The 23,043-nt window shown below is 62.2% G+C and overlaps 1 protein-coding gene across 1 annotated transcript; it reads left to right on the forward strand.

Moving 5' to 3' along the window:
• Positions 1-787: 787 nt before the first annotated feature.
• On the forward strand, positions 788-21,772 carry LOC102446323 (ectonucleoside triphosphate diphosphohydrolase 2). The gene is made up of 9 exons (XM_075905138.2): positions 788-1,107; positions 10,695-10,812; positions 11,709-11,859; positions 12,874-13,033; positions 13,735-13,962; positions 14,929-15,195; positions 16,653-16,772; positions 17,627-17,761; positions 19,902-21,772. The coding sequence occupies exons 1-9, from the start codon at positions 997-999 to the stop codon at positions 20,097-20,099; spliced, it is 1,488 nt and encodes a 495-aa protein (XP_075761253.2). The 5' UTR covers positions 788-996; the 3' UTR covers positions 20,100-21,772.
• The last annotated feature ends 1,271 nt before the right edge of the window (positions 21,773-23,043 follow it).

Consider the following 23,043-nt stretch of genomic DNA (forward strand, 5'->3'; position numbering starts at 1 on the left):
GGGCAACTGTCTCCCCCATCAGTGGTTCCTGTCCTCCCCCCACCTTGCTGAATCTCATACAAAGGCAGCAAGGGGGGCGGGGGGAGTGAGTAGCCAAGTACTCCACTGGACTACCCAATAAGCATATACGTAGGGGGCGGTGGAGTAGTCGACTACTCGCTTGCATACCTAGTTGCAATGTGACAGTTACTCTGATCCCTGTTGCCTACAGTCACAGCCACAGGCAACAGGGCAGGGGTGAGTGAGCCTGCTCAGGGACTGCCCTGAGGAGCCACTGGGGGACGGGGGTCCTTGCCCCATACACAGCAGCTTTGCCAGATCATCGGCCTTGCACACTAACCCCCACTGTCAGCCAGCGACTCCTCGCACTCACGGCAGGTTGGCTGCAGCTGGGGAGCTAGGGGCCAGCTGGCAGTAGGACCCATCCGTGCTGATGGGAAGGGAGACAGAAAATAGGGGACAACTTGCCCATTAAGTGGGACACCTGCAGGAGGGTTAAATACGGGACTGGCCCTTTAAAAAGGGACCTTGGCTCACCCTAGGAATTGGGCTCCAAGCCCCAGCTCTAAGCGCTGCCGCTTGTGCGCACCAGCCCCTGCGCCTTGTGGTCTCCGGCACAGCGGTGCGCCCCAGGCGGTCTGGCACGACTAGGTGCCTGCAACTGGGGCTAGAGCTGCGGCCAGCGCCCGGTTGCCCCACTGCGCTGGTGGGCTCAGGCCTGCAGGGGCGAGGTAGCCAAGGGTGGCTGCGCGCAAAGCCCAGAAGGGGGCGCAGCGCAAAGCGCAAAGGCGCGCACAGCAAGGCGCAGCCCCGGGCCCCGAGGTGCAGCGCAAAGAGTGCGCGCTGCCCGGTGAGGCCACAGCCCCGAGCCGGGGAGGAGCCATGGGCCTCTCACCTGCGCCCCCTCCCGCAATCTCAGGGCTCCGCTCCAGTCTCAGCCCCGGGTAGCGCGCCAGAAAGGAGGCGGCAGCCCCGGCGCGACGCGGCCCCGGCACCATGGCCAGGAAGGTGATCGCGGCGCTGCTGCTGCTCTGCCTCCTCGGCCTCTTGGGCATCCTGCTGCTCTGCCTGCGCACCAAGAACCTGCGGGACCCGTCGCACTTCAAGGTGAGCGGGGCCGCGCGGGAGGGATGCCCAGCGCACGGGAGCCGAGAGACCTCGGCGGCTCCGCTCGGAGCCCGGCGAGTTCCCCCGCGTGGCTGCGAGACTTTTCGTTTCTCAGTCCACGCACAGAGCCCCGCGCTAGGAGCCGCTCCGGGGGCTCGCTGGCTCTGGAGGAAGTTGAGCGCCCGCTGCGGCGCTAAAGGCGGCGGGACCTGGGGGAGCAGCCCTGGCCACGAAACGTGGGGCGGGTTTTTTCATTGCAGAGAAATTTACCCCCCCGCCCCCCCCGGAACAGTTCAAAGCCCGACAAAATTCAGCGGAACGTCTGTGCCGGGCTGTGTCCCGGAGAAGCAATAACCCCCCCCCCCCCCTACCGGCTGGCGGAGTCTGTCCTTGCTGCTCCAGGGCTGCAGGATCAGGGGGACCCCGACGCGCCGTCATGGGGGACGGGGCGGGGAATCAGACCTGCTCCCACTTCCCTGTGCACCTCTCAAAGCCAAAGGGCATTGGCGTGCCTGGGGAGCGCGGGGTCAGTCCACAGATAGCGCCTTGCTGCCCGGCCAGGCGGGCGCTAGGAAGGGCCCCACTTTCTGTCCCGCGTGGTGGCAGGAGCAGGGCTTCAGAAGACCAGACTCCGAGTCCAGAGGTTGGGCTGTGCCGGAGCAGGCGGGTGTGGGACCTGAGGGCTGGGCGGGACTGGTGACAAACTCTCCGTGGCTAGAGGATGGGTCCCAGGCTGGGGTGCGTCTCGCCTTGGCTGGAGTAGAAATAGCCGTGAAGCTGCGGGTGCATTGCCGGCCCGTACGTCCCCCTCCCGGGTCCAGGCAGGTTTGTACTTGGCACAGCTGAGCTGGGCCCCTGCTGCCGCACCCCACGATGCCAGGCCTGCGCTGCTGTTTCTAGGAAGACTGAGAGGGGACATGGGAGCAGTTTTCAAGTATCTAAGGCCCTGTCTACACTGGCCCCCTAGTTCGAACTAGGGAGGCTAAGGGAGGCATTCGAACTTGTAAATGAAGCCTGGGATTTAAATATCCCGGGCTTTATTTACATATTCCTGTCCGGCGCCATTTTAAAATCCCCCTAGTCCGAGCTAACTGCCCCGGCTACACGCAGCACTTAAAAGTTAATTTGAACTAAGTCCTTAGTTTGAATGAACTGTTACACCTCATTCCCTCAGCGTACGTTTGCGGGTGGCAGCGCAGTCTAGTAGTTACAATACAGCCCTGGGAGGCAGGACATCTCTCTGCTGCCAGCATGTGACCTTGGATAGAGTCACATCCTCGCTCTGTGCCTCAGTTTCCCCTTGTGTAGGGGTGGCACGGCTGCTCTCTGAGAACAGAGTGGTGTAAGTGACAATGCCCTCCACTGACAAGGGGCCAGTAGCAAGGCGGAGGCTTGGGTCTGTGCCGGGGCTGCCTCTTGGGAGCGTAGGGTGGTCGCCAAGGTTGTAAGAAGGGAACTGCTTGGAACGTAGATGGGCATCGAATGACTTAGCAGCTTGTCGCCTTGCCTGGCGGGGGGCGGAGGGGGGCTCGCCTTGCCTGGCGGGGGGCGGGGGGGCTCGCTTTGCCTGGTGGGGGCGGGGGGGCTCGCTTTGCCTGGTGGGGGCAGGGGGGCTCGCCTTGCCTGGCCTCTCAGTGCGGGGTGTGGGTGGGGACGTCGCTGATGCGTTGGCAGCATAGGGGCACCGCAGTCAGAGTGGTGCAGAGCCAGGTGGCAGGGAATCGGGGTGAGGATCGGCAAGGGGCGGGCGTGATGGGGCGGGGAGGGAAACGCTCGAGCGGATGCTCCAGGCGCCGGCCTTGGAGCTGGGCCCACTGACCGGGCAGGGAATAAAGGGGCCATTGGCAGGAAGCAGCTCATTGAAGCAGAACGAGGTCAGGGCTGAGCCGGGAGCCCACTGGGTTTGCGCTCTGCCCTGGGAGCCCCGCTGGCGGAGTGAGGCTTCCCCGCTCCAGCCGACGGAGCCGTCGAGGCAGAGGGGCGGGCGGGCGGGTGGGGGTGTGGGGCGGGGGCAGGGCCCGGCAGAGGCAGAGCCGGTGCAGTGTGGATGGCTGCAGCCCACCCCAGCAGTGCCGTGGTGGGAGAGGTCGCTCTCCCTGCCCACCTGCCTTCGGTGCCCATCGCTGTGTGCCCGGGGGGGGCTGGGTCCAGCCTCGGAGCCGGGGGCTCGTCCGCACGTGTGTGGCCCTCAGCGTGGAACCGAAACGCCTCCAGCTGCCACTGCCCGGAGTGACACAGGCCGCGGGGGTGGGGGAGGGGAGACAGAGAGAGACAGCAAAGCGGGGGGGGAGGAGAAGGGGTATTGCTAAGCGGGGGGGGGAGGAGAAGGGGTATTGCAAAGCGGGGGGGAGGAGAAGGGGTGTTGCAAAGCGGGGGGGGAGGAGAAGGGGTATTGCAAAGCGGGGGGGAGGAGAAGGGGTATTGCAAAGCGGGGGGGAGGAGAAGGGGTGTTGCAAAGTGGAGGGGGGAGGAGAAGGGGTATTGCAAAGCGGGGGGAGAAGAGAAGGGGTATTGCAAAGTGGGGGGAGGAGAAGGGGTATTGCAAAGCGGGGGGGGAGGAGAAGGGGTATTGCAAAGGGGGGGGGAGGAGAAGGGGTATTGCAAAGTGGGGGGGGAGGAGAAGGGGTATTGCAAAGCGGGGGGGAGGAGAAGGGGTATTGCAAAGCGGGGGGGGGAGGAGAAGGGGTATTGCAAAGCGGGGGGGGGAGGAGAAGGGGTATTGCAAAGCGGGGGGGAGGAGAAGGGGTATTGCAAAGCGGGGGGGGAAGAGAAGGGGTATTGCAAAGCGGGGGGGGGAGGAGAAGGGGTATTGCAAAGCGGGGGGGGAGGAGAAGGGGTATTGCAAAGCGGCAGCGCTGACAGCTGAGCCAGGGATTAGTTGGTGCCTCGGTTTCAAATCGTGGAGCCCAGAGTCAACCGGGGACTCCCCAGCTGATCCCGGCTCCTTGGGGCATTTCAGCAGAACGGGGGATCAGCTGGGGAGTCCCCGGCTGGGACTCTTGCACGTTTCAAAGCAGGCAGGCCGCTTGCAGCCCAGAGTCAGCAGGACGCCCCCTGGCCTGGGCTGCAGGGAGTTCCCATTCCTCCTTTGAAACGCTCAATGAGTCGAGTCACCTCAATTGAACCTCCTTAGTGCTGGCAATGCTGAAAAGTTGGGGAAAGAAATCCGGTTAACACGCCACTTCATCTGGTGTGGAAAGAAGTGTCAGTGTGAGGCCACGTCCAGACGGCAAAAAGCATCTAGACTGCAACCAGTTCTTTCAAAAGGCTGTGCCCCCACCCCAAGTTATTTGGTGAAATTGACGGGAATTCATGGATGTGTCAGTATTGTGGAACCTGCTCCCCCCGCCCCCAGCCAAAAAATGTTTTGGTTGAAAAATGTCACCCAGCTGTGTCACCCAGCTCTACGCCCTTTCTCCCCTCCCCCCTCCACATCCTGTGTCAGCGCGCTGGGGTTTTGTGGTCATCTGATGAGCGCTGAGCATTGTTCCTGTAAAATACCCAGAGTCAGGTTTTCTTGTAAGGCAGCAAAGCCCCAGGTGACGAGATCCTGGCCCAGGTCAGATCCTCGGCTGCTGGCTGCCTTGTGCCCAAGGAAAGCAATCCCTCGAGTGCCCCACACTTATTGGAATGGAAGCGGGGTGGGCTCTAGGGCAGGCCTAGGAAGTCTGTCTAATCTCCCAGTGGCTTTGATGGAGCATGGGGAGCTGCAGAAGGTAGGGGAGGGGGAATACTAGGGGGAGGGAGTGGGAGAGGAAGGGGCTTGTGTGGAGGAGGAGGTATGGGAGGGGGAGGGGCTTGTGCAGAAGGGGTGGGGGAAGAAAGAGGAAGGCACCAAGAGACAGGGTGGAGGAGAGACATGCCAGGGCACCAAGTGCAGACCATGCGGAAAAGAGCAGGAGGGGAGGTGTCAGTGGGAGGGGGGACAGGGTAATGCTGGGAGAGGAGAAGAGAGGGGAAGGGCATTGGGGGCTAGAGGGGGGAGGGGACGATTCAGGGAGAAGTCTTGAAAGAAGGAGTGGGCATGAGAATGGTGGGGACGGAGCAAGTCATGTGTGAGGGCACAGAGGGGCAGGAGGGGAATGGGGCAGAGAGTGGTGAGGGGGGTGGGCATCAGGGAAAAAGAGGGCAAAGGGGGCAGAGGCACTGAGGGAAGGGGGAGGCACCAGGAGGCTGCAGGGCTAAGGGAAGGTGCAGGTGCCAGGAGATTCTGGGGGTGAAGCAGAAGGGCAGACACTTGCAGGGGAGGGACCAGCACCAGAGGAGAGAGGCAGGGCAGGTGTGTAGAAGGAGGTGTTAGGAGAGGGGATGAGGAGGGGTAGTTCACGTGATCAGAGTGGGGCTACTGGAGGAGTGGGCACAGGGGGGAGAGAAGGGCTGGTGGAGGGGGGGCAGGTTGCAGGAGGGCTGAGGACAGTGAGAAGGGCAGGAGTCAGGACAGCAGAGGAGGGTGAGGGGCTGGGGGGCAGCAGGCACCAGGGGAGCTGATGGAGCAAGGGGAGGAGAAAGGGCAGCAGAGGGAAAGGTAAAGGTTTATAAAATATTTATTAGTAACTTGGGTGCCACAGTGGCACATCCAAACAAGCCACATGAACTCAGTACTGGTGCACAACACAAAATCCATTCTGCTCATGAGAGGAAACTCTTAGGCTATGTCTACACTTGCAGCTTCTTGCACAAGAACATCTTGTGCAAGGGTTCTTGTGCAAGAAATCTTGTGCAAGAACACATCCACACTGCCATGTGCGAGCTGTGCTTTTGCGCAAGAGCATCCATGGCGGTGTGGATGCTCTCTTGAGCAAGAAAGTTCCGAGGGCCATTTTAGCCATAGGGGTTTCTTGTGCAAGAAATCCCCGCCAAGCATCCACACTGCCCTCTTGTGCAAGTGAGCTCACACCTGTTAGAAAAGAGCGTAGCTCTTGCGCAAGACGCTCTCTCTTACCACGCCGTACTGTAAATGTCCTTGCACAAGAGCAGGCGGGCAGTGTGGCTGCTCTGTGGGTTGTTGCGCAAGAACGGCTGTACTTACGCAAGAAGCTGCAAGTGTAGACAGAGCCTTAGAGGGAACCCTTCCCCCAGCTCTCTGCCCCCGAGTTAATGTCACACACATTGGGGTTAATGCAATTGCAGGATAGTTGCAGGAGGGGGGTTTGGTGGAGGCCAAACGAATCCCTGTTGGTAGGAGGATGGTGGGAAAAGTCCTTGGGGGGGGGGGGGGAGTCACATGACATCTTTTACTTCTGGTCACGTGTCCATCTTGCCCCAAGCGAGTTACCTCCAGAGGCCTGGTTAACGGGAGCCAGGGGGTGTGGCTAATGGGACACCACCAAAAATTATACAAATCTGCTGCCCCTGCCGGCTCCGGAGGAGTGTGTCGGCTGCCTGTGCCACAGGAGGTGTGAGTTTAGTGCAGGGTTGTCCTGTGCCATGAGAGGGTGTGTGTGTGTGTGTGTGTGTGTGTGTGTGTGTGTGTGTGTGTGTGTGTTGGCGTTGGCGGGGGATTTTTTGTGCTGGTTTTTTTTTTTTGCTCAACCAAAATTGCTGTGGGGGCCCCGTCAAAATTGTTTGAATTGGGCCCCGCACTTTCTAAAGCTGGCCCTGTGAACGAGGATGCGTGTTACTATGAATTGGTGTCCACTGACAGATCCCTGCGCCGCCATCCTGTGTGTGCATCTGTGCAGTGCACAGCTTCTGGAGTGGCTATTGATAACGCTGTAGCCGTCTAGCCCCATTTAGCCAGGGCGCTACCAATGGACCCTCGCTCCCGTGTATGTTATGGGTGGGACTGGCCAGCCCTTAGGGCAGCGGTTCTCAAACGTTTTGGCCTGCTGCCCAGCCTGCTCAATGCAGACCTTTCCGCAGACCACCAGCCAACCAGCCATGATGACAAAATGGGTGCCGGAGGGGGTCTGGCTGGGAGGCAGGGGGCTAGTGTGGACTGAGGTGTGGGGTCTCGGAGGGAGGGAAGGATGGTTCAGGAGCAGGGTGGGGATGCAGGGTCTCAGCGGGAGGGGGTGTGTGATGGGGGATGAGGATACAGAGTCTGGATATAAGGGGAATGGGGGCGCTTACCTGGTTCTGTGCCCCAGGAACCGCCCCATGCTGCTCCCATTGGCTGTGATTCTGGCCAATGGGAGCAGTGGGGAAAGCCTCCAGGTGAGTGGTTTTCTGCATGGCTGTTTCCCCAGCTGGAAAACTGGTGCTCTAACCCTGCAGGTAGGAGGGTGGGGTGGAGGCAGGGGCATGGGGCTAGGGCAGTCTTTCTCAACCTTTTTTTCTAAAGTACCCCTTTAAAAAAATGAAATCAGAAGTACCCCAGTACCTACAGTTTTCAGACACAGAACATTTTTCTACCATTGCAACACATTTGTTTAAACAACTTAATCAGAGCCAGGCGAGCGATGAAACGTTTGGATGTAAAAAGTACAATAATAATAAAGCGCTGGAAAACTTACAACAAAAATTCAGTTTTCTCCACATGTCAGTTGTGTTGACGCACCCCAGACTTCTCTTGAGTACCCCTGTGACGTAGTGGGGGTACCTGGCTGGTTTCTATGCTGCTGGCTCTGGGGTAACCCCCACTGGCTGCCGTGGGTACCATGACCCAGCAAAACAGGATAAGTCACTATGCAAACCAGTATGGCCAGACACCCCCCATGGAGAGGAACAAAGGAAGGTGGAATGCTGCCCTGGCTGGGGGGCAGGGCTGGAAGAGAGTGAGTTAGTTGCTGTCTGAGAGCATGGAGGGAAAGGGGCTGGAGTTTAGGGGCCCAGTCTCCCCCATCTCAAGGGGGCCTGAGGCATCCTAGCCCAGCTCTGGGACCAGATTACATCTGTGCTGTGCTGTATCCTGGAGAGACAATAAACTTCCTCTATTCCACCGGCTGGTGCAGTCTGTTTGTGCCATTTCGGGGTGCAGGAGATGGGGGACCCCAACGCGCCGTCACAACCCCTAAGGGGACTCGTCCCACTGGTTGAGAAACACTGGACCAGAGCACCAGCACAGATTCCCTGCTGCGGGAGGGCGAGCCCCAAGCCTGCCGCCCACCTGCAAGATGGTCACAGACCACACTGAGAACCGCTGCCCTAAGGGTTCAGCAGGGCAAGTCTCCCGGGGAGCACCCTGCCCTGAGTCTCCCTCCACATGCCTTGGGAAAGCGGTCGCCTGGCGACTGAGAGGCGGCTCCTGGGGAAGCGTTTGCGATGATTCCAGATCCAAGATGGTCCAGTGGCTGGGAGTTCCGCTGGACCGCCTTCTTCTAAATGGCATGAGTCACATGCGGGGCTCACTGATGGCGCGTTGGGGACACCGCCCCCCCTCCACATCCTGCACCCTGTCTGCAGCCAGGTGAGACTCCGCCAGCCAGTAGAATAGAGCTGGTTCATTGTGTCCCCAGGATACAGCACAGACAGAATGTGGACATAAGGAGTCGGGCTGGCAGTCCCTTGGGGTAGGGGTGGACAGGCCCCTGACCCCTCCGTACTCAGCTTAGTCTGTTCTCTCCATTTCATCCCAGCCAAACACTGCCCAGCTCCCAGGCCCTGCCCCCCAGCCAGGTGGCTGCCTCTGCCTCCCTCCCTTTGTCTCTTCCCCAGGAAGAGCCTTGTTACCTGCTCAGGCTGGGCCTAGGTGCCTGGGCCAATCCACGTGTGGGGGAGTCAGTGGGAATCACAGCACAGCGCGGGGGGACCCGGGTCACAGAGCAGACAGCCCTCCCACCTGCGTCACACTCATGCGCTTCCTGAGCCCACCCGACTGTCCGGGGAGCTTCTCCTGGTGCTCATCTGATGCTGATAGTTCCCAGGCCCGTAATCGCTTTGGCCTGTTGGTTATCCCGGGGTGAGGTAAGAGCCTGGAACAGCCCTGTGCACAGCTGCCCTATGACAGGCCCAGGCTGAGCTGTGACCCTGGGCCGTCAGTGCCACTTTCCGGTGCAGACAAGCCCCGAGTGGTTTGCGGGAGGGAGTTTCTAGCTGGAAGAAAAGCCTGAAGCACAAAACTGATGGGGCTGAAATTGGGAGCCGAGCTGCGTGCTGGGGATGCCCCGGGACAGCAGAAAGCTGCATGTGCACTGGCTTGCTTGGGTGCTGAGCGGCTCTGGTCAGTAGGGAGGGAGGTGGAGCTATTTACGGCAGCCTGGCAAACCCATTCATGGGCAGAGAGCAAATAGAGAGTCTGCCCTTCTTTGGAGCGCTTGTTCCAGGCCTGCACTCCCCAGCCTGCAGTCTCTCTCCATCCCTGCAGATGGGCAGCAAGCAGCCGGCTTGGCCCGGAGGAGGGAGCCCTTTGTGAGAAGTGCTGACTGGCCAGGCCAGTCCTGCTTCCCTGCAGTAACCCTTTGCTCCCCGGGGGGAAGGGCAGCCAGCAGGGTGTGCCTGTCTCAGCGGTAGGGAGAGAAGAGCAAAGGGAAGAGCTCAGCCAGACGGCAGTGCTGAGACCCGGACAGGCAGGACGGGGCGATTGTCCCCCTGGGAGTAAGGTTGTGTCCACACAGGGAAGGTTTGGTGACAAAAGCGCTTGTTGACCTGCAAAAGTTGGCGAAAGTGAAAACTGGTCAAATGGTTTTTTCTGCCTCCCATTGTTGACATTTCATGGCCACATGGCTCGCTCCCTGTCCACAGAGAGCACAAAGCATTGTGGGTAAGCAACCCACAGCGCAGTGCCGTGGGAAGGCAGAACTGATCCTGACGCTTCTTGGAGTTCCCTTGTACTCACACACAGACGCCAGCCTCTGACTGGTCGCTCTGTCCCGGAGCAAGTCAGCAGAGCCTGGGAGCTCTGAAAGGGGCATGCCCATGCCTGCAGAGCAGACAGCTGAGTTCCAAAGAGCAGAGGCGACTTGAGGGATTATGGGCCATTTCCCAAGGCCGGTCTCAATGCAATAAACAATTCAAGTGTCCACACTGCCCCACAGTGCTGTATCCAGAATGCAGCAAGCTCTACGCGTCTCACCGAGGGGGTTTACCTAGAGCGCAGCAACCGCAAGCAAGTGCCACCCAGTGCCTTGCCGGGGTGGGCGCCTGGGGGGACAGCGCTGGGAGCTGAGTTGCTGTGCAGGGACCTGCCAGTGTCGACTGTTGAATCAGCATCAGGTGGATTTCGTAAGGCCTGGCCAGTCCCCTCAGCCGGAGCCACACGCTCGGCCCCACCCCTCTGGAGAACCCCAAATGCCCCCACCGCTAACCAGGCCAGAGGAGTCCTGGGCCGGCGGCAGCTCCCCCTGTCTAGAGCAGTCCCCAGCACCCATGCCCCAGGCCAGAGGAGTCCTGGGCCAGCGGCAGCCGTGCCCCCTGCCCTGCCAAGACTTAACTGGCTCCGGGAAAGGCGTCGCTTTGACGGTGCCGCAGAGTAGCAAATCCCACTGGACTGGGTCAGGGGAAGAGGGAAAGAGCGGCTGGTGCGGGCTCCTCTGGGCGGGGGGGTGGGGCGGCGGCTGGCCAGGGGGTCTCCTGCTCGAGGGACGGGGGCTCGGGGTCTCTCTTGGCGGGGGTGGGGGCTTGTGGCTCTGGCCAAGGGAGGGGCCCGGGGCCCATTGGCTGTTCTCCCCCGGGCCTGAGCCTTTCCCTCTCTCTGCCTGTGCCCGCAGTACGGCATCGTCCTGGACGCCGGCTCCTCCCACACGGCCATGTTTGTCTACAAGTGGCCTGCGGACAAGGAGAACGACACGGGGATCGTCAGCCAGCACAGCATGTGCGACGTGAAGGGTAGGGGCCGCTCGCGGCTCGCGCTGCTGCCCTGGCTCTGCAGGGCCCGTCTGGGAACGGCCTAGAGGCTGGAACCGTGCGACGACCCAGCTGCCCTTGTCCCCGTGCGCCCTGCATGGCCCATGGGGTCCCTGCCTGCTCAGTAACCCTGGCAACGGGGCCTCCTTTCTCCAGCGCTGTCCCAGCATGCATTGCGCCGGGGCTGCCCCGTGCATGGGGGGGAGCCGCTGGGCGGGACACGTTTTGTCCGGGGCGCCGGCGCCGTTCAGCAGGGTCATTGCCAGCCTGGGTGACCCCTGTCGGGCGGGGCCGGGCTCCGGGAGCAAGAGGGAGACCTGTGGGCTCCGCCGGGTGCTGGATTGTTGGGCCACGAGAACGGGCTAATCCCAGCCCTGCGGCCGGGCCGGGGTGGGCAGAGGAACTCCAGTGAGGTGGAGGGTTTCCCCTTCGTGTGCTCCGGTGTGTGTGCACAGTCGCACGCACCCAGCCACGTCCCCCCCGCCGGCTGTGACTGGCCCGAAGGGACCGCAGCTGCTTCTGGTGGGGGGAGCCCCGGGGTCCCCTCCCTACAGGAGTGGGCGCAGGCTTGGGAAGAGCAGCCTTGCCCCCAGCTGCCTAGTTCAGGAGCAGCCCAAAGGGGAGGGGCGGGAGCGCATGAGCCACGCCCAGTGACACTGCAGGCCTTTCACGCAGGGCTCCCCCCACGCCATCCCTGCAGGGGGGTTGGGTCACCCCTGTGGCATGAGGGGAGGATCCCTCGGGGGCAGCTGCTCTGGGTAGAGCTATGGTTGCTCCGCACCTGCCGCTCCCTCCCCCGCCCAGCGCTTGTGGCGCCCGGCGCGGCTCCCGCTTCCTTGCCATCCATGGACCGACGCTCGTTTTCATCTCGCTCGCAGGGGGCGGGATCTCCAGCTACGTCAAGAACCCCTCGGACGCCGGCAAGAGCCTGGAGCCATGTCTCAGGCAGGCCATGAGCGACGTCCCCAGGGAGAGGCATCGGCTCACCCCTCTCTACCTGGGAGCCACAGCTGGCATGCGGCTGCTGAAGTGAGTTTCGCCATCGACCCCTGTCCCCGGATGCTCTTGGGTTCCCCGCCCAGCTGTGCAGCCCTGGGCTGGGCTGGGAAATGGGAATTGTCACCGTCTGCAACCCACCATCCTGCTGGGCCCCAGGGGGCAGGGAGCCCCCCCGGACACGGAGGGAATCCCTGGCCCAAGGAGACATTTTTCCTGACCCGGAATGTTACAAGCTGGCCCTGCCGTGGTGCGGGGGCTGATCATAAACGTACCCCTGGGCCTTCTGTCCAGGCAGGTGGGATCCTTTTCAGACCCTGCGCAGTGCGCGCCCCGCGCCAATACGGGCCAGCCCCGCAGGGGGAAGATCTGTTGCCTTCTTGGCCGGGCAGGTGGCGTGGACAGCAGGCTAGACTGGCCCCGGCCCGCCGCCTCTCCTGCTGCAAGGGGAAGCTGGCGGAGCAGCCAGCGCCCCTTCCCCAGGGTCCCTGCCCTAGCGAGACCCGTGCAGGGAAGGGAAGGCTCTTCTCCGGCCAGGGCTGGCAGGGTGTCCGAGTCAGCAATGCCCAGGGGCTCAGACCCGGCCGGCGAGCAGGGCAGACCCAGGCTGGGGCCAGTCTGAGGTGGGCAGCGGGGGAGCTAGTGCCTGGCGCCAGCTGTGGTCTGGCTGGAGACATGAGATTTTCTGGCTCCGGCTCTGCGTGGAAAGTAGAGACCCTGAGTTGTGTGCCCAGCTCAGCCCTGCGTGGAGTCCCCGTACACCCATGCTGTGGCACCTGCATTGTGGGAGGGGCTCAGGAAGCCTGGGATTGCTGAAGGGGTATTTCCTTCAATCCCCCTCGCTGGCACACGTTGGCATTAGTGGCACCCCCGTGGGTCCCTCGGGGCCACCGCCGTGCCATGCGTGAGCCTCGCCATTGCCCTCGGAGGGAGGGGCAGAGCCGTCTCCTGCCCGTGCGCTGTGCTGGGTGGTTGGGGAGCCGACGTCCCTGGCGGCTGTTTGCCTCCTTTCTCCTGCAATGAAGCATGGCTTTGTGTGTCCTGTAGCTGCAGTAACCAGAATGACTCGGACAACATCCTCAGCGCAGTGACCTCGACGCTCAAGTCCTACCCCTTTGATTTCCGGGGAGCCAAAATCCTGTCCGGGGAAGACGAGGGGGTGTTCGGCTGGGTCACGGCTAACTATCTCCTGGAGAACTTCGTCAAGGTGGGCAGGGCAGGACAGGCCACGTCCAGGGAGCTAGGTAGAAATGCTGAGGGCTCCCTCACCATGGCAGCAATGACGAGGATCAGCTTCCCGCCCCGAGCCTGCTCCGTCCATTCTGGAGCCACGTTAGGGAGCAGGGGAGGGCTGCAGCCTGGGCTGTTGGCTCAGCCATGGAGGTGCCGTGCATGGAGCTGCTAGGAACCCGCTGGGAGCAAACTCCCCCTGCTCGCACGCGTGAAGCTCCTGCAGGCGGGAGCCAAACGTGCATGGGCAAGTCAGGCGGTGGCCTGCGTGGCCCTACACGGCTCGTGGGACTTGTCCCTGGGTGTGCAGAATACCCTGGGCCCCAGCCTGCAGCAGGACGAGCTCTTGGGGAGCGTGTGTCCAAGACACGCTATTGACCATGCACCAGCCCCCTCCTTCACCAGCAGGGACCCTCCTCCGCAAGGTCCGGGACACTGCGGTAGCATGACGCTGAGTCCCTCCCACCATGGAGGTCAGTGAGAGTGGAGGGTGCTCAGCACCATGTCAGCCTGCGCCCTGCCAGCTGGATGCTGAGAGCACTGGCAGCAGGCGCAGGACGGGGCCCCGCGTGGGTCGTCGGGCACGTTGTTCTGACGGCAGCGGGCGGGCGGGCGTTCGGTTCTGAGCCGGGCAGGGCGAGTGTCACGTCTCTGGCTGCGCTTGTCCCCTCCCCGCAGTACGACTGGGTCGGGCAGTGGGTCCGGCCACAGAAACCCACCTTGGGAGCCATGGACCTGGGAGGCGCCTCCACCCAGATCACCTTTGAGACCCAGGAGGAGATGACGGGCACTGGGGCCGGGGTGACGCTGCGGCTCTACGGGCAGACGTACAAGGTGTACACCCACAGCTACCTGTGCTACGGCAGGGACCAGGTCCTCAGGAGGGTGCTCTCCAAGCTCATGAAGGTACCGAGGCCTAGCTCTGCGTGGAGCATTCCTCCCGCCTCCCTCCCCCGCCTCCAGGGCATGTCCCCAGCTCCAGCTCCAGGTCACCCCTGCCCCCACAGTCCCAGCCTGGAGAGGCAGTGGCGAGGGGCAGCTTGTTTCTGGGGAGCCAGGGCACCGGGGTGAGCCCAGCCTGTTACAACCCACGCAAAGGGGCCTAGAATTCCCGACTGGGCAGTGGGGGCTCAGCTGGGGGCACCCTACGGGCACTGCAGTGACACGTCTAGGGCGCCCCATAACAGGTGTGTACGACAGCGACCGGCCGGGCTTTCCCATCCCCACGGGAGCGCCACGTCCTCGAGCGACTGGAAACGCCTGCGGCTCTCCCATCCCCCACCCCCCCCGGGATGGGGTCTGAGCTGCCACCACAGGGTTTGAACCCCGGGAATTTCAGCACCAGGCGTGAGTGGAGGGAGCTCTGGTTTCATGCCCTGGGCTGGGGGCAGAAGTTTGTAGAAATCGCACAGTTACCAGCCCTTTGAGTTCTCTGCCTTTGCCCCCGCGCACAACCCAAAACCTCGACTTGACCCTCTTTCGAAGCATCCCTGCTGGGCTGAGACCTGCCTGCAGCAGCCCCGGGAGAGCCAGCGGGGCTCAGGCAAACCCGGGCGCCCGTTCCCTGCCCACGTGTGTTTAACTCCTTGGCTGCTTTTGAACTGAACCCTCAGGGATGCCTGGTCCCCGCTCCCGTCTCCCTTTGCTGCTGCCACAGGCTGTGCGAGTCAGGAGTTACTCCCCCTCCTGGGCTAAGCTGCCTGTCCCTGCCCTGCGACATGCTTGGCTCACCATGATACGTGGGGCAGTGTTTCTGAATGCTAGTGCTTGGCTCCACCCGCTACACCACACTGCCTGTCCCCAGACTGCCTCCTGGCTGTGGTAACTGCAGACCAAGGCAGGCTTATGTGGTGCCTTTTCCTTGTCCAACAGGCTGACGGTTACAAAGACAGGGTGACCAACCCCTGCTGGCCCAAAGGCTACCAAAGGAGCTTGCAGCTGCAAGAGGTCTACAACTCCCCCTGCACAGAAGAGAATCCAAAGAACTACAATCCCCAGCGGAACATCAGCGTGGTGGGGTCCGGGGATGCGGGGCAGTGCCGTTCGTACGTGGACAGTCTCTTCAACTTCTCCAGCTGCAACTTCTCCAGCTGCTCCTTCGACGGGGTTTTCCAGCCCCGCCTTTCGGGAAGCTTCATTGTAAGTGTCCCAAGGTTCCAGGTGTGGTGGGCAGCCGGCAGCCTTCCCCGTCTCCTACTGGTGCCACCGGGCAGCCCAGAGCCCTGGAGCCCGTCTGCTGCTGAATTCTGTGGGCGTGCTGTGCTTGTAAGAGGCACGTGGGAGCTTTTCCAGGGCTTCTACTGAAAGCTTTACTTCTACCGAAGGCTGGTACCGTTGCTTTTACTGCAAATACAATGTGAAAAGCAACACCCCCCTCTCTGCAGGGCCGGCCTGACCGTGAGGAGAACTGAGGCAGCCACTAGGACCCAGAGGGTAGAAAATGGTGTCTGCTGCTGGTGCAGACGTAGGTAGAAGAGCAGAGCCGTGAGAGGAGTAGAGCAGGACGGAGGCAGAATCGAGACCTTTCCAAGTTTTGGCCCAAGCGAGGGGGATGGGGGCGTCATTTGAGCTCCCTGCCCCAGGTACCAAAATGTTGTGGGCCGGCCCTGCCTCTCTGCTGTCCACACACTCCCCCCTCTGCTGACGTCTGTACACATGCACAGTTACCCATCTGTCATGGCTGAAGTCAATCCTGTGGCCAGACTCGAGTGCGCAGCTGGGCTCTGTGGATCCTGATGCGAGGCTCCGGGCAGCACTGAACCCAGAGTCCAACAGCAAAACCGCCCCATTGGTTTACGTGTAAATTCCATTGGAGTCTGTGGGTTTCCAGCGTCCTGCTCCAGTCATTTGTCCTAGGCGGGTGGATCTCCGGGTTTCCCACTGTCCTGTGATGGCTGTTGTCAGGCTTCCCATCCTTGACTTGTTTGTGTCTCTCTTGGGGGGTTCTCGGCCGGTCCCCAACTTCGCCAGTTCTGCTCATTGAATTCTAGCATCGAGCACAATGGAGACTTCCTCCTTGTCTTCAGCGTTCTCACTTCTTCACCATCTGGGCATTTGTGGGGGCTTCCGCCCTGACCCTCGGCTGCGCACCGTCCGCCGCTCACAGCAAACCGCTGACAGAGAACTTCCCGGTCAGCAATTCTGCCGAGCGTGGCAGCCAGGGCTCCACTTTAGAAAGTTACTAAAGGACACAGCTCAGGTTGCAACACAGCCCTTCATTTGGGACGCGAACAGGAAGCAAGACCTTAGAGCAAACATGGCCCGATGACGTCGGGCGGCCGGCAGGGTCCGCGAGGAGGCTACAGAACGTGCAGGCAAACCGTGCGCTAGGCCTGATTCCCATCCCTCTACTCCTATTCTTGTGCCAACACTGAAATGCTGCATTTTGGCCCCAGGGGCCCTTCTGGGCTGCAGCTGGGAATGAGGCTCTAAGGGGGAATGGTGCCCGGGGTAGTGCAGTGCAGTGGTTGGAGCAAAAGTGCCCCCCGGGGCCAGACGAATGCGCCCGACCGCTGAGCCCACACTGGCTCGACGAGGCCTGCCTGGTCCCAGCTGGGCCTGAGGCCGTACTAGCGAGTGCTGCTTTCTCCCCGCAGGCCTTCTCTGCCTTCTTCTACACGGTGGATTTTCTGCAGACGGTGATGAAGAGAAGCGTGGCCACGCCAGCGGACCTGAGCGCTGCTGTCGACGCCGTGTGCAGTTCCCCCTGGGCCGAGGTGAGCGCCCCAGCCGATCTGCCAGCCAGCCTGGATTTCTGTGCCCCGGGAGCCTGCAGCCGATCCAGCGTGGGCTGTGGCTCCGGTGAGATCTCGCCAGTCCCACGGCTCAGGCTGCCGGGGCTGGGCTAGGGTGTCTCCAGCCCCCGGGGATTGCAATAGGGCTGCCGACATTTATTGGGACAGGCCTTGGAGATCCTCAGTCTGGACATGGACCGAATCCCGTCCGCCCCCAGCCCGGATCCCAGCCCGATGCCCCGGCCTGTCTGCCAGCCAGGGCCAGAGCTCAGTGTGGGGCTCCCCCGCAGGGCAGGCAGGCAGCCGTGGTGCCCAGCAGCTGGCTCCGTCCCCTGGAAGTGCTGGGTCAGGGAGCAGTGGCAGCCCCCCCGCTCCATGTGGCCCTGCCCCCCGCTCAGCCACCCCCCACTCCTCCCGTTGCCACATGGCCCTGCCCCCCGCTCAGCCCCCCCACTCCTCCCGTTGCCACATGGCCCTGCCCCCCGCTCAGCCCCCCCACTCCTCCCGTTGCCACATGGCCCTGCACTTCCACCCAGCCCCTAGCTCAGTGTTGTCACCCACTAGCTCCTGGGCCTCTGCCCTCCTCAGCCCTTCTGAACCCCAGTCTGTGTGACCCATCCCCCAGCAGCCCTGCATGCCCCCCTGTGCACCCCCCATAGCCTGCCCCAGCCCAGAGCTGCTGCCCTACTCTGGGGCCACAGCAGCCTCTGGTGGGAGGAGCCTGTAACTGCAGCCTCCAGGCCCAGATCCCCCTCCCTGCGCAGGGTCGGTAACCAAATCTGCGGGGCAGTGCAGGGACTCATCCCTTTCCTGTCTGTCCCCTGCCTGGTGCGCAGCTGGAGCAGAAAGCCCCAAATCAAACGACGAGGCTGCCGGATTACTGCACCGTCGCCAACTTCATTGACCTCCTGCTCACCAAGGGCTACCACTTCAACAATGATTCGTTCCCCAACATCGCCTTCCAGAAAAAGGTGGGTCTTTGGCCCAGAGGGGCTGCCGGGAGCCAGGCTCTGCCGTGCCGCAGGTGCCACGGGGATGGGTCTGGCCAGGGTCCCTGCAGGAAACGAGCTCCAGTAAAGGCCTTTTGCCGGGGCAGGGAGCGGGATGGCGGATGGGACGTTTGCTTTTGGGTGAGATGGGTCGTTAACGTCTGTGAGCCAGGGACCATGCCCGAGAGGAGAAACGGCCAATGGAAAACTTGGCTCAGCGCGCAGCAGCACTCAGAGGCTGACAGCACGTTGAGGACTGTTAGGAAAGGGATTGAAAATGTCAGGAAATTTCACGGTGCCACCCTCTAAACCCACGGCACACCCACACCTTGGGGATGGGCACAGCTCTGCAAGAACAGCGGGAAGAGCTGTGGCATCTTATGGACTAACAGGTTTACTGGAGCATAAGCTTTCGTGGGCAAAGACCCACTTTGTCAGATGCAAGTCTCATGTATCTGACAAAGTGGGTCTTTGCCCACAAGAGCGTATGCTGTGGGAGACAATCCTGGGCAAGATGGAGCAAGGTCAGGCCCCGTGTGGCTGTGCTTGTGTTCAACACCCCTTAGCCCTTGGGAGGGAGGAACAGGCCACCTCGCACTGAACTGCTCAGGGTCTTTTCCAAGGGAGAAATACCTCCAGGCTACAGAGTGTGAACTGGAGCCAGATCCTGACCGGAGTTGCTCTGCTGTAATTCAGGAGGTCACTGCTGAGATCCGTGGAGTTACTCTGGATTGCCGCTGGTGTAAAAGAGACCAGGAGCTGGTCCCCTGAGCCTGGTTCCTCTGGAAACAGAGCGCAGGGATGAAGCAACCAGGCTGCCTCGCCAGGGAACCCGGGCACAAGGCGGTGCCCGTCCAGGAGCAGCACCGGTCCCGGGCACTGCCAGGAGACAAGCGCAGGGCCCTGCTTGTGCACTGGCCTCCTCTATGACTTAGTTCAGCTGCCTCAAGGCAGCGGGGTGCAGTGGATGGAGCAAGCAGGGGGGCACCTTGGTTCCCACTGGCTTGCTGAGAGTCAAGCGTCCTTTCTGCCTCCCGTGGTCCCAGCTGGACCACACGGCTGCTCTCAGATCTCTAGGTGTGCCAGGGCTAGGTACCAGCGATGCCACTGGCGAGAGAGGCCAGGAGCGGGTCACGCTGGCGAGGGCACAGGCAGGGTTATGGGAGGAGAGTCCCTTTGCCGTCTGCACTGCGCTGAGACACCCGCAGCCGGCCTGTCAGCCGAGCTGGGTTCACAGAGCTCGGGCCAGGAGCTGCCTAGCTGCGTGTGACAGGGTACGGCTGCCCCGCAATAAACCACAGGGACTTCCCTTGGCCCAGCTGGCCGAACAGGCCCCACGCCCACGACCCTGCAGACGGGGCCATGCAGTCCCAGAGGGGAAGGAGCTCAGGCAGGAGCTCCTGCCCAAACCCACCCAGCACAGCTCCCGCTGCCGTCTGGGCCCCAGCGCCAGGGCCAGGCTGGAGGGCGCTGGCCCAGGACTGGCCCGCGGAGCCGCGCGCCGGGAAGGAAGCAGAGCGCCACGAGTGGTAGGAAGGAGCCCAGGGCGGAGGATTGTCCGCTGGGAGCTCGGCTTGTTCCAGTCGGCACCCCGCCGAGCGGGCAGCGGAGTTAGCCACTGCCAACAGGACCCGGGGCTGGGACCCCGTGGAGTGGGAGGGCCCGGGTCCCCCCTCCCCCCGCAACGTGAGGACTCTCTGACTTTGGGAGACTGCCCTAGTGACTAGGGCTCAGGGCCGTAAATACCCTGATAGAGGGGAAGGTGCTTATGACTAGGCCTCAGGGCCACATATCCCCTAAGAGAGGGGCCCACGGACCGTGTTTGCTGCAGGGGAAAGGGGTAATGTACTTAGGGGACGTGCCCCTCGACACTGCAGGGTAGAAGTTTGGACTCAGGCTGGAGCCCCGGCTCTAGGTCACTGCGAGGTGGGAGGGTCCCAGAGCTCAGGCTGTCAGCTCGCAGGGGCTCGGTGCAGGTAGACGCACTTCATGGGGATGGTGCTTGGTCCTGCTGTGAAGGCAGGGACTGGACTCGATGACCTTCCAAGGTCCCTTCCAGTTCTAGGAGATAGACAATCTCCATTATATATATAACGAGCTGCTCTGTCTTGCTGTTTCCCAGGCGGGGGACACGTCCATCGGCTGGGCCCTGGGCTACATGCTGAACCTCACCAACATGATCCCGGCGGAAGGTTTCCAAAAGGGCACGAGCTACAGCTCCTGGGTGGTCCTCATCCTCCTCTTCGTGGCTGTGATCCTGACGGCCCTGGGGACGGCGTTCTGCCTGCTCCGGGCCAGCAAGGGGCCCCGCACCACGTAGGGCGGGAGCAGGAGAGGCCAAAAGATGTGGAGCTGATCCCCCGCTGGCCCAGCATCCTACAGACTTCAGACAGGAGCGTTTCCTGGAGGCCCGCTCCCTCCCCGCTGCCGTTTGCAACCTGAGAGAAGCCAGCCCCGTTGTCCTTCCCTCCCGCCTGGAAGCCGGAGCAGCAGACCCAAGAGGACTGACCCAGGGAGCTGCATGAGAAGCGCCTGTAAATGGTTCCCTAGTGCGGCCCCTTGGGGGCACCTGGAACAGCCTCCGAGCCTGGACAGCGAGAGCCCAGACCCCTTCTCCATGGGCCCCGGCTCTGTTGGAGGGAGGGAGGTTTCTACTCACATCCATGGGGGGCAGGCTGGAGGGTCACTTCCTGCAGCCTCTCTGCAAGTCTCCCTCCAGCTCCCCTGCCCGGCGCCCGGGCCTGTCCCCAGGGATTTTGTGGGGTTGTTCATGGACCGGCAGGGGCCGAAGCCCAGGCCCCAGGAAGTCTGAGACTTTGGCCATTGAGCTCCTTGGCATGTGGCTTTCTCCCTGGGCCCAGCAAGCTGCTCCCCTCGGCTGCAGTGCAGGTCGGGCGCCGACACTCCGGGCAGCTCCCATGCCTAGCACAGCTCAGCACCTTGCAGTGTGTGTGGGCTGGTCACAGTTTGTGCCACTTCTTCCTGCTGGGGTGTTCAGATTAAGGGGGGTGGAGCCTGGGCAGAGAGTAACCCAAGAGGGGGTGCCCTGGGCACCTTAGGGAGCAGCCTAAACCAGCCCCCTCCTGTGAGGGAGAAAATTCCCAGAGTCCCTCACAGCACAGGGACCGGCTCTGAGCTGCCAGTTGACATACACCGGGAGCGGCATGCTGAGATCCAACCCGCCGCCTGATCAGCCAGGGCCAGAGAGGGTCTAATTCCGGGGAGACCACACAGCGACTGGGGTGTTTGGCTGCTCTCAGATATAAAGTGTAAACTCTCTGGAGGCTTTTAGACGAAAAGGCAAAGCAGCCTTTGTGGAAGGGCAGCGCCCTGGAGGCCCCAGGCGGGTGGCGGCTGACCCGGACGCTGGGCCGATCAAACCCAGGTCAGTCGTTGAACATGTTACTACAGTTAAGAGAATTAGACAGTTTTGAAGTTTACGCGCTGGAAGGATCAGCTGGTGCAGGGTCAGAGTCTGCACTAACCCCCCTCCCACCGGGGATCTGTCCCACACTGGAGCCCCGCTGACGGGCGACCAGCCCCACCCCGCCCCGGAGCAGGTGAGTTCAGCACCAAGAGGGGTGGATGCTGCACTTTGCCCGTCCAGGTCTGTGCCGGCCAGATGCATCCCTCAGGCTGGACGGCCCGGGGCAGGGACCTGCCCGCCCAGCACTAACTCTGCCGTCACCGGCGGGGCCTCACTTAGCTACTTACAGAACAACCCGTTTCAATCCAATGGGCCTTCCCAGCCACTCCCAGCCCAGAGCCAGCCACCTCCCTCCGGCCACGCCCGTGGGACTCTCCTGCCACAGCTGAACCTCCCTGGATGGAACTGCCTGGCAGAGTTTAGGGGTGTTCTGAGGTTCTCCCAACAGTCCCCGTTGTTATAAATATCTCTATAGAAACCGCAGCTCCGGGCCAGGCGTCCTGCCAGTTCTGCTGCTGCTTTCGTTTAGCTCCAGATTAAAACGACTGTTGCTTTTACAAACTTCACTGTCAGCGTCTGTGTCTGTGGCCTGAGGAGTCAGCGCTTTGCTATCGCCAGGCCCAGGCCGCAGCGAGGCTGAACGGCTCCAAGCCTGGCTGGGAACAGGTGTGACGATGGCTGCAGGGAGGGGTGGGGCCTGCAGCACCCCTTGTAGACAGGGTGCGCAGTTTGGATCGGGGCTCTCAGCACCCCACCTGCTGGCTCTCAAATACAGGTTCAGTCTGTAAGATGTGGGAGGCTCTGGCCCGGCAGCATCCCTGCCAGCCCTCGCCAGCTGTGAGCGTCACTTGGCAGCCTGTCTTCTTCCCGCACGGTTCATGACGCCCCGTTCAGGGCAGCCTGCAGCCTCCTCCCACGGAGACAGACGCCTGCCAGGAGCAGGAGCCCCTCTCGGCCCACCTGGAAGTAACTAGCCGCTTAGGGCCCTGGGCTAGCAGGAGCCGCCTCCTTCCTCTCAGTGGCCACGAGCAAGAGGGTCTCCCCGGCTAGAGCAGTGTTGCCAACTGCGCTCGGGTACCTGGAAGTGGCGGGGCGAGCTGACTGACCCCGGCAGAGGGGCAGAGGGAGCGCACGGCTCTCACGATCATTGTGAGCCATCAGCCCCCCCTTCTCGTGCCCGGCCTGGCGGGGGTGTCGCTGCAGTGACACCGGTAGGAAAAAACCTTCCTGGACAGAGCGCAGGAGACTCTGGCAGCCCAACAAACAAACGCCCCAGGGGCCCACGTGGATCTCCGACGGGCTCAGGACGGGGTCAGGTGGCTCCCGCTACGGACCCAACTCCCCTAGTGCAGCAGGCGAGATGGGGGCGTCCTCGCCCCGGGAGTGAGCACAGGGGCTGTAATGCGGCCGGACGTGCCCTGTGAGCAGTGAGGGCAGAGCAAAGTGCCAGGGCAGGGCAGGCCCAGCAGTGTGACTGGGGTCCCACAGCCTGCTCTGGGGGGCACCCCGCTCCCTGGGCAACTACACGCCCTTCCCCTCAACAGCCCCCCAAGGATTTCCCATCCCCCCAAACTGCCCCGTGTGCACCATTCCACTGGGCGCAATGTTTTTATTACTTAGCCAGCGTGCTGCTCAATGTCCATCTGGGGCTGTGTGACCCCCCCCCCCCGCTTCTGTGCCCAGATGGGGGGGGCTGTTCCTCGCTCTCCAGGCCTCGCGCTGCCTCTCGCCCGGGTCAGGCAGGACGAGCGGTCAGACTCCCCCACAACTTCTCTCTGCCCCTGCACCCTCATTTTTGGCCCCCTCTCCAAAACCCGGGAGGGGGCCCAGAACCTAC

The sequence above is a fragment of the Pelodiscus sinensis genome, chromosome 23 (assembly GCF_052426305.1).
Source record: "Pelodiscus sinensis isolate ZL-2025 chromosome 23, ASM5242630v1, whole genome shotgun sequence".
NCBI classification, from domain to species: domain Eukaryota; kingdom Metazoa; phylum Chordata; order Testudines; family Trionychidae; genus Pelodiscus; species Pelodiscus sinensis.

What these genes read in the sequence shown, in the direction of transcription:
- LOC102446323 (XM_075905138.2), top strand. Translation starts at nt 997, where the DNA reads ATGGCCAGGAAGGTGATCGCGGCGCTGCTGCTGCTCTGCCTCCTCGGC. An exon ending in CAGCATGTGCGACGTGAAGG is followed by an intron (nt 10,813 to 11,708) that starts GTAGGGGCCGCT and finishes TCTCGCTCGCAG; the next exon opens with GGGGCGGGATCTCCAGCTAC. An exon ending in TCCTGGAGAACTTCGTCAAG is followed by an intron (nt 13,034 to 13,734) that starts GTGGGCAGGGCA and finishes CCCTCCCCGCAG; the next exon opens with TACGACTGGGTCGGGCAGTG.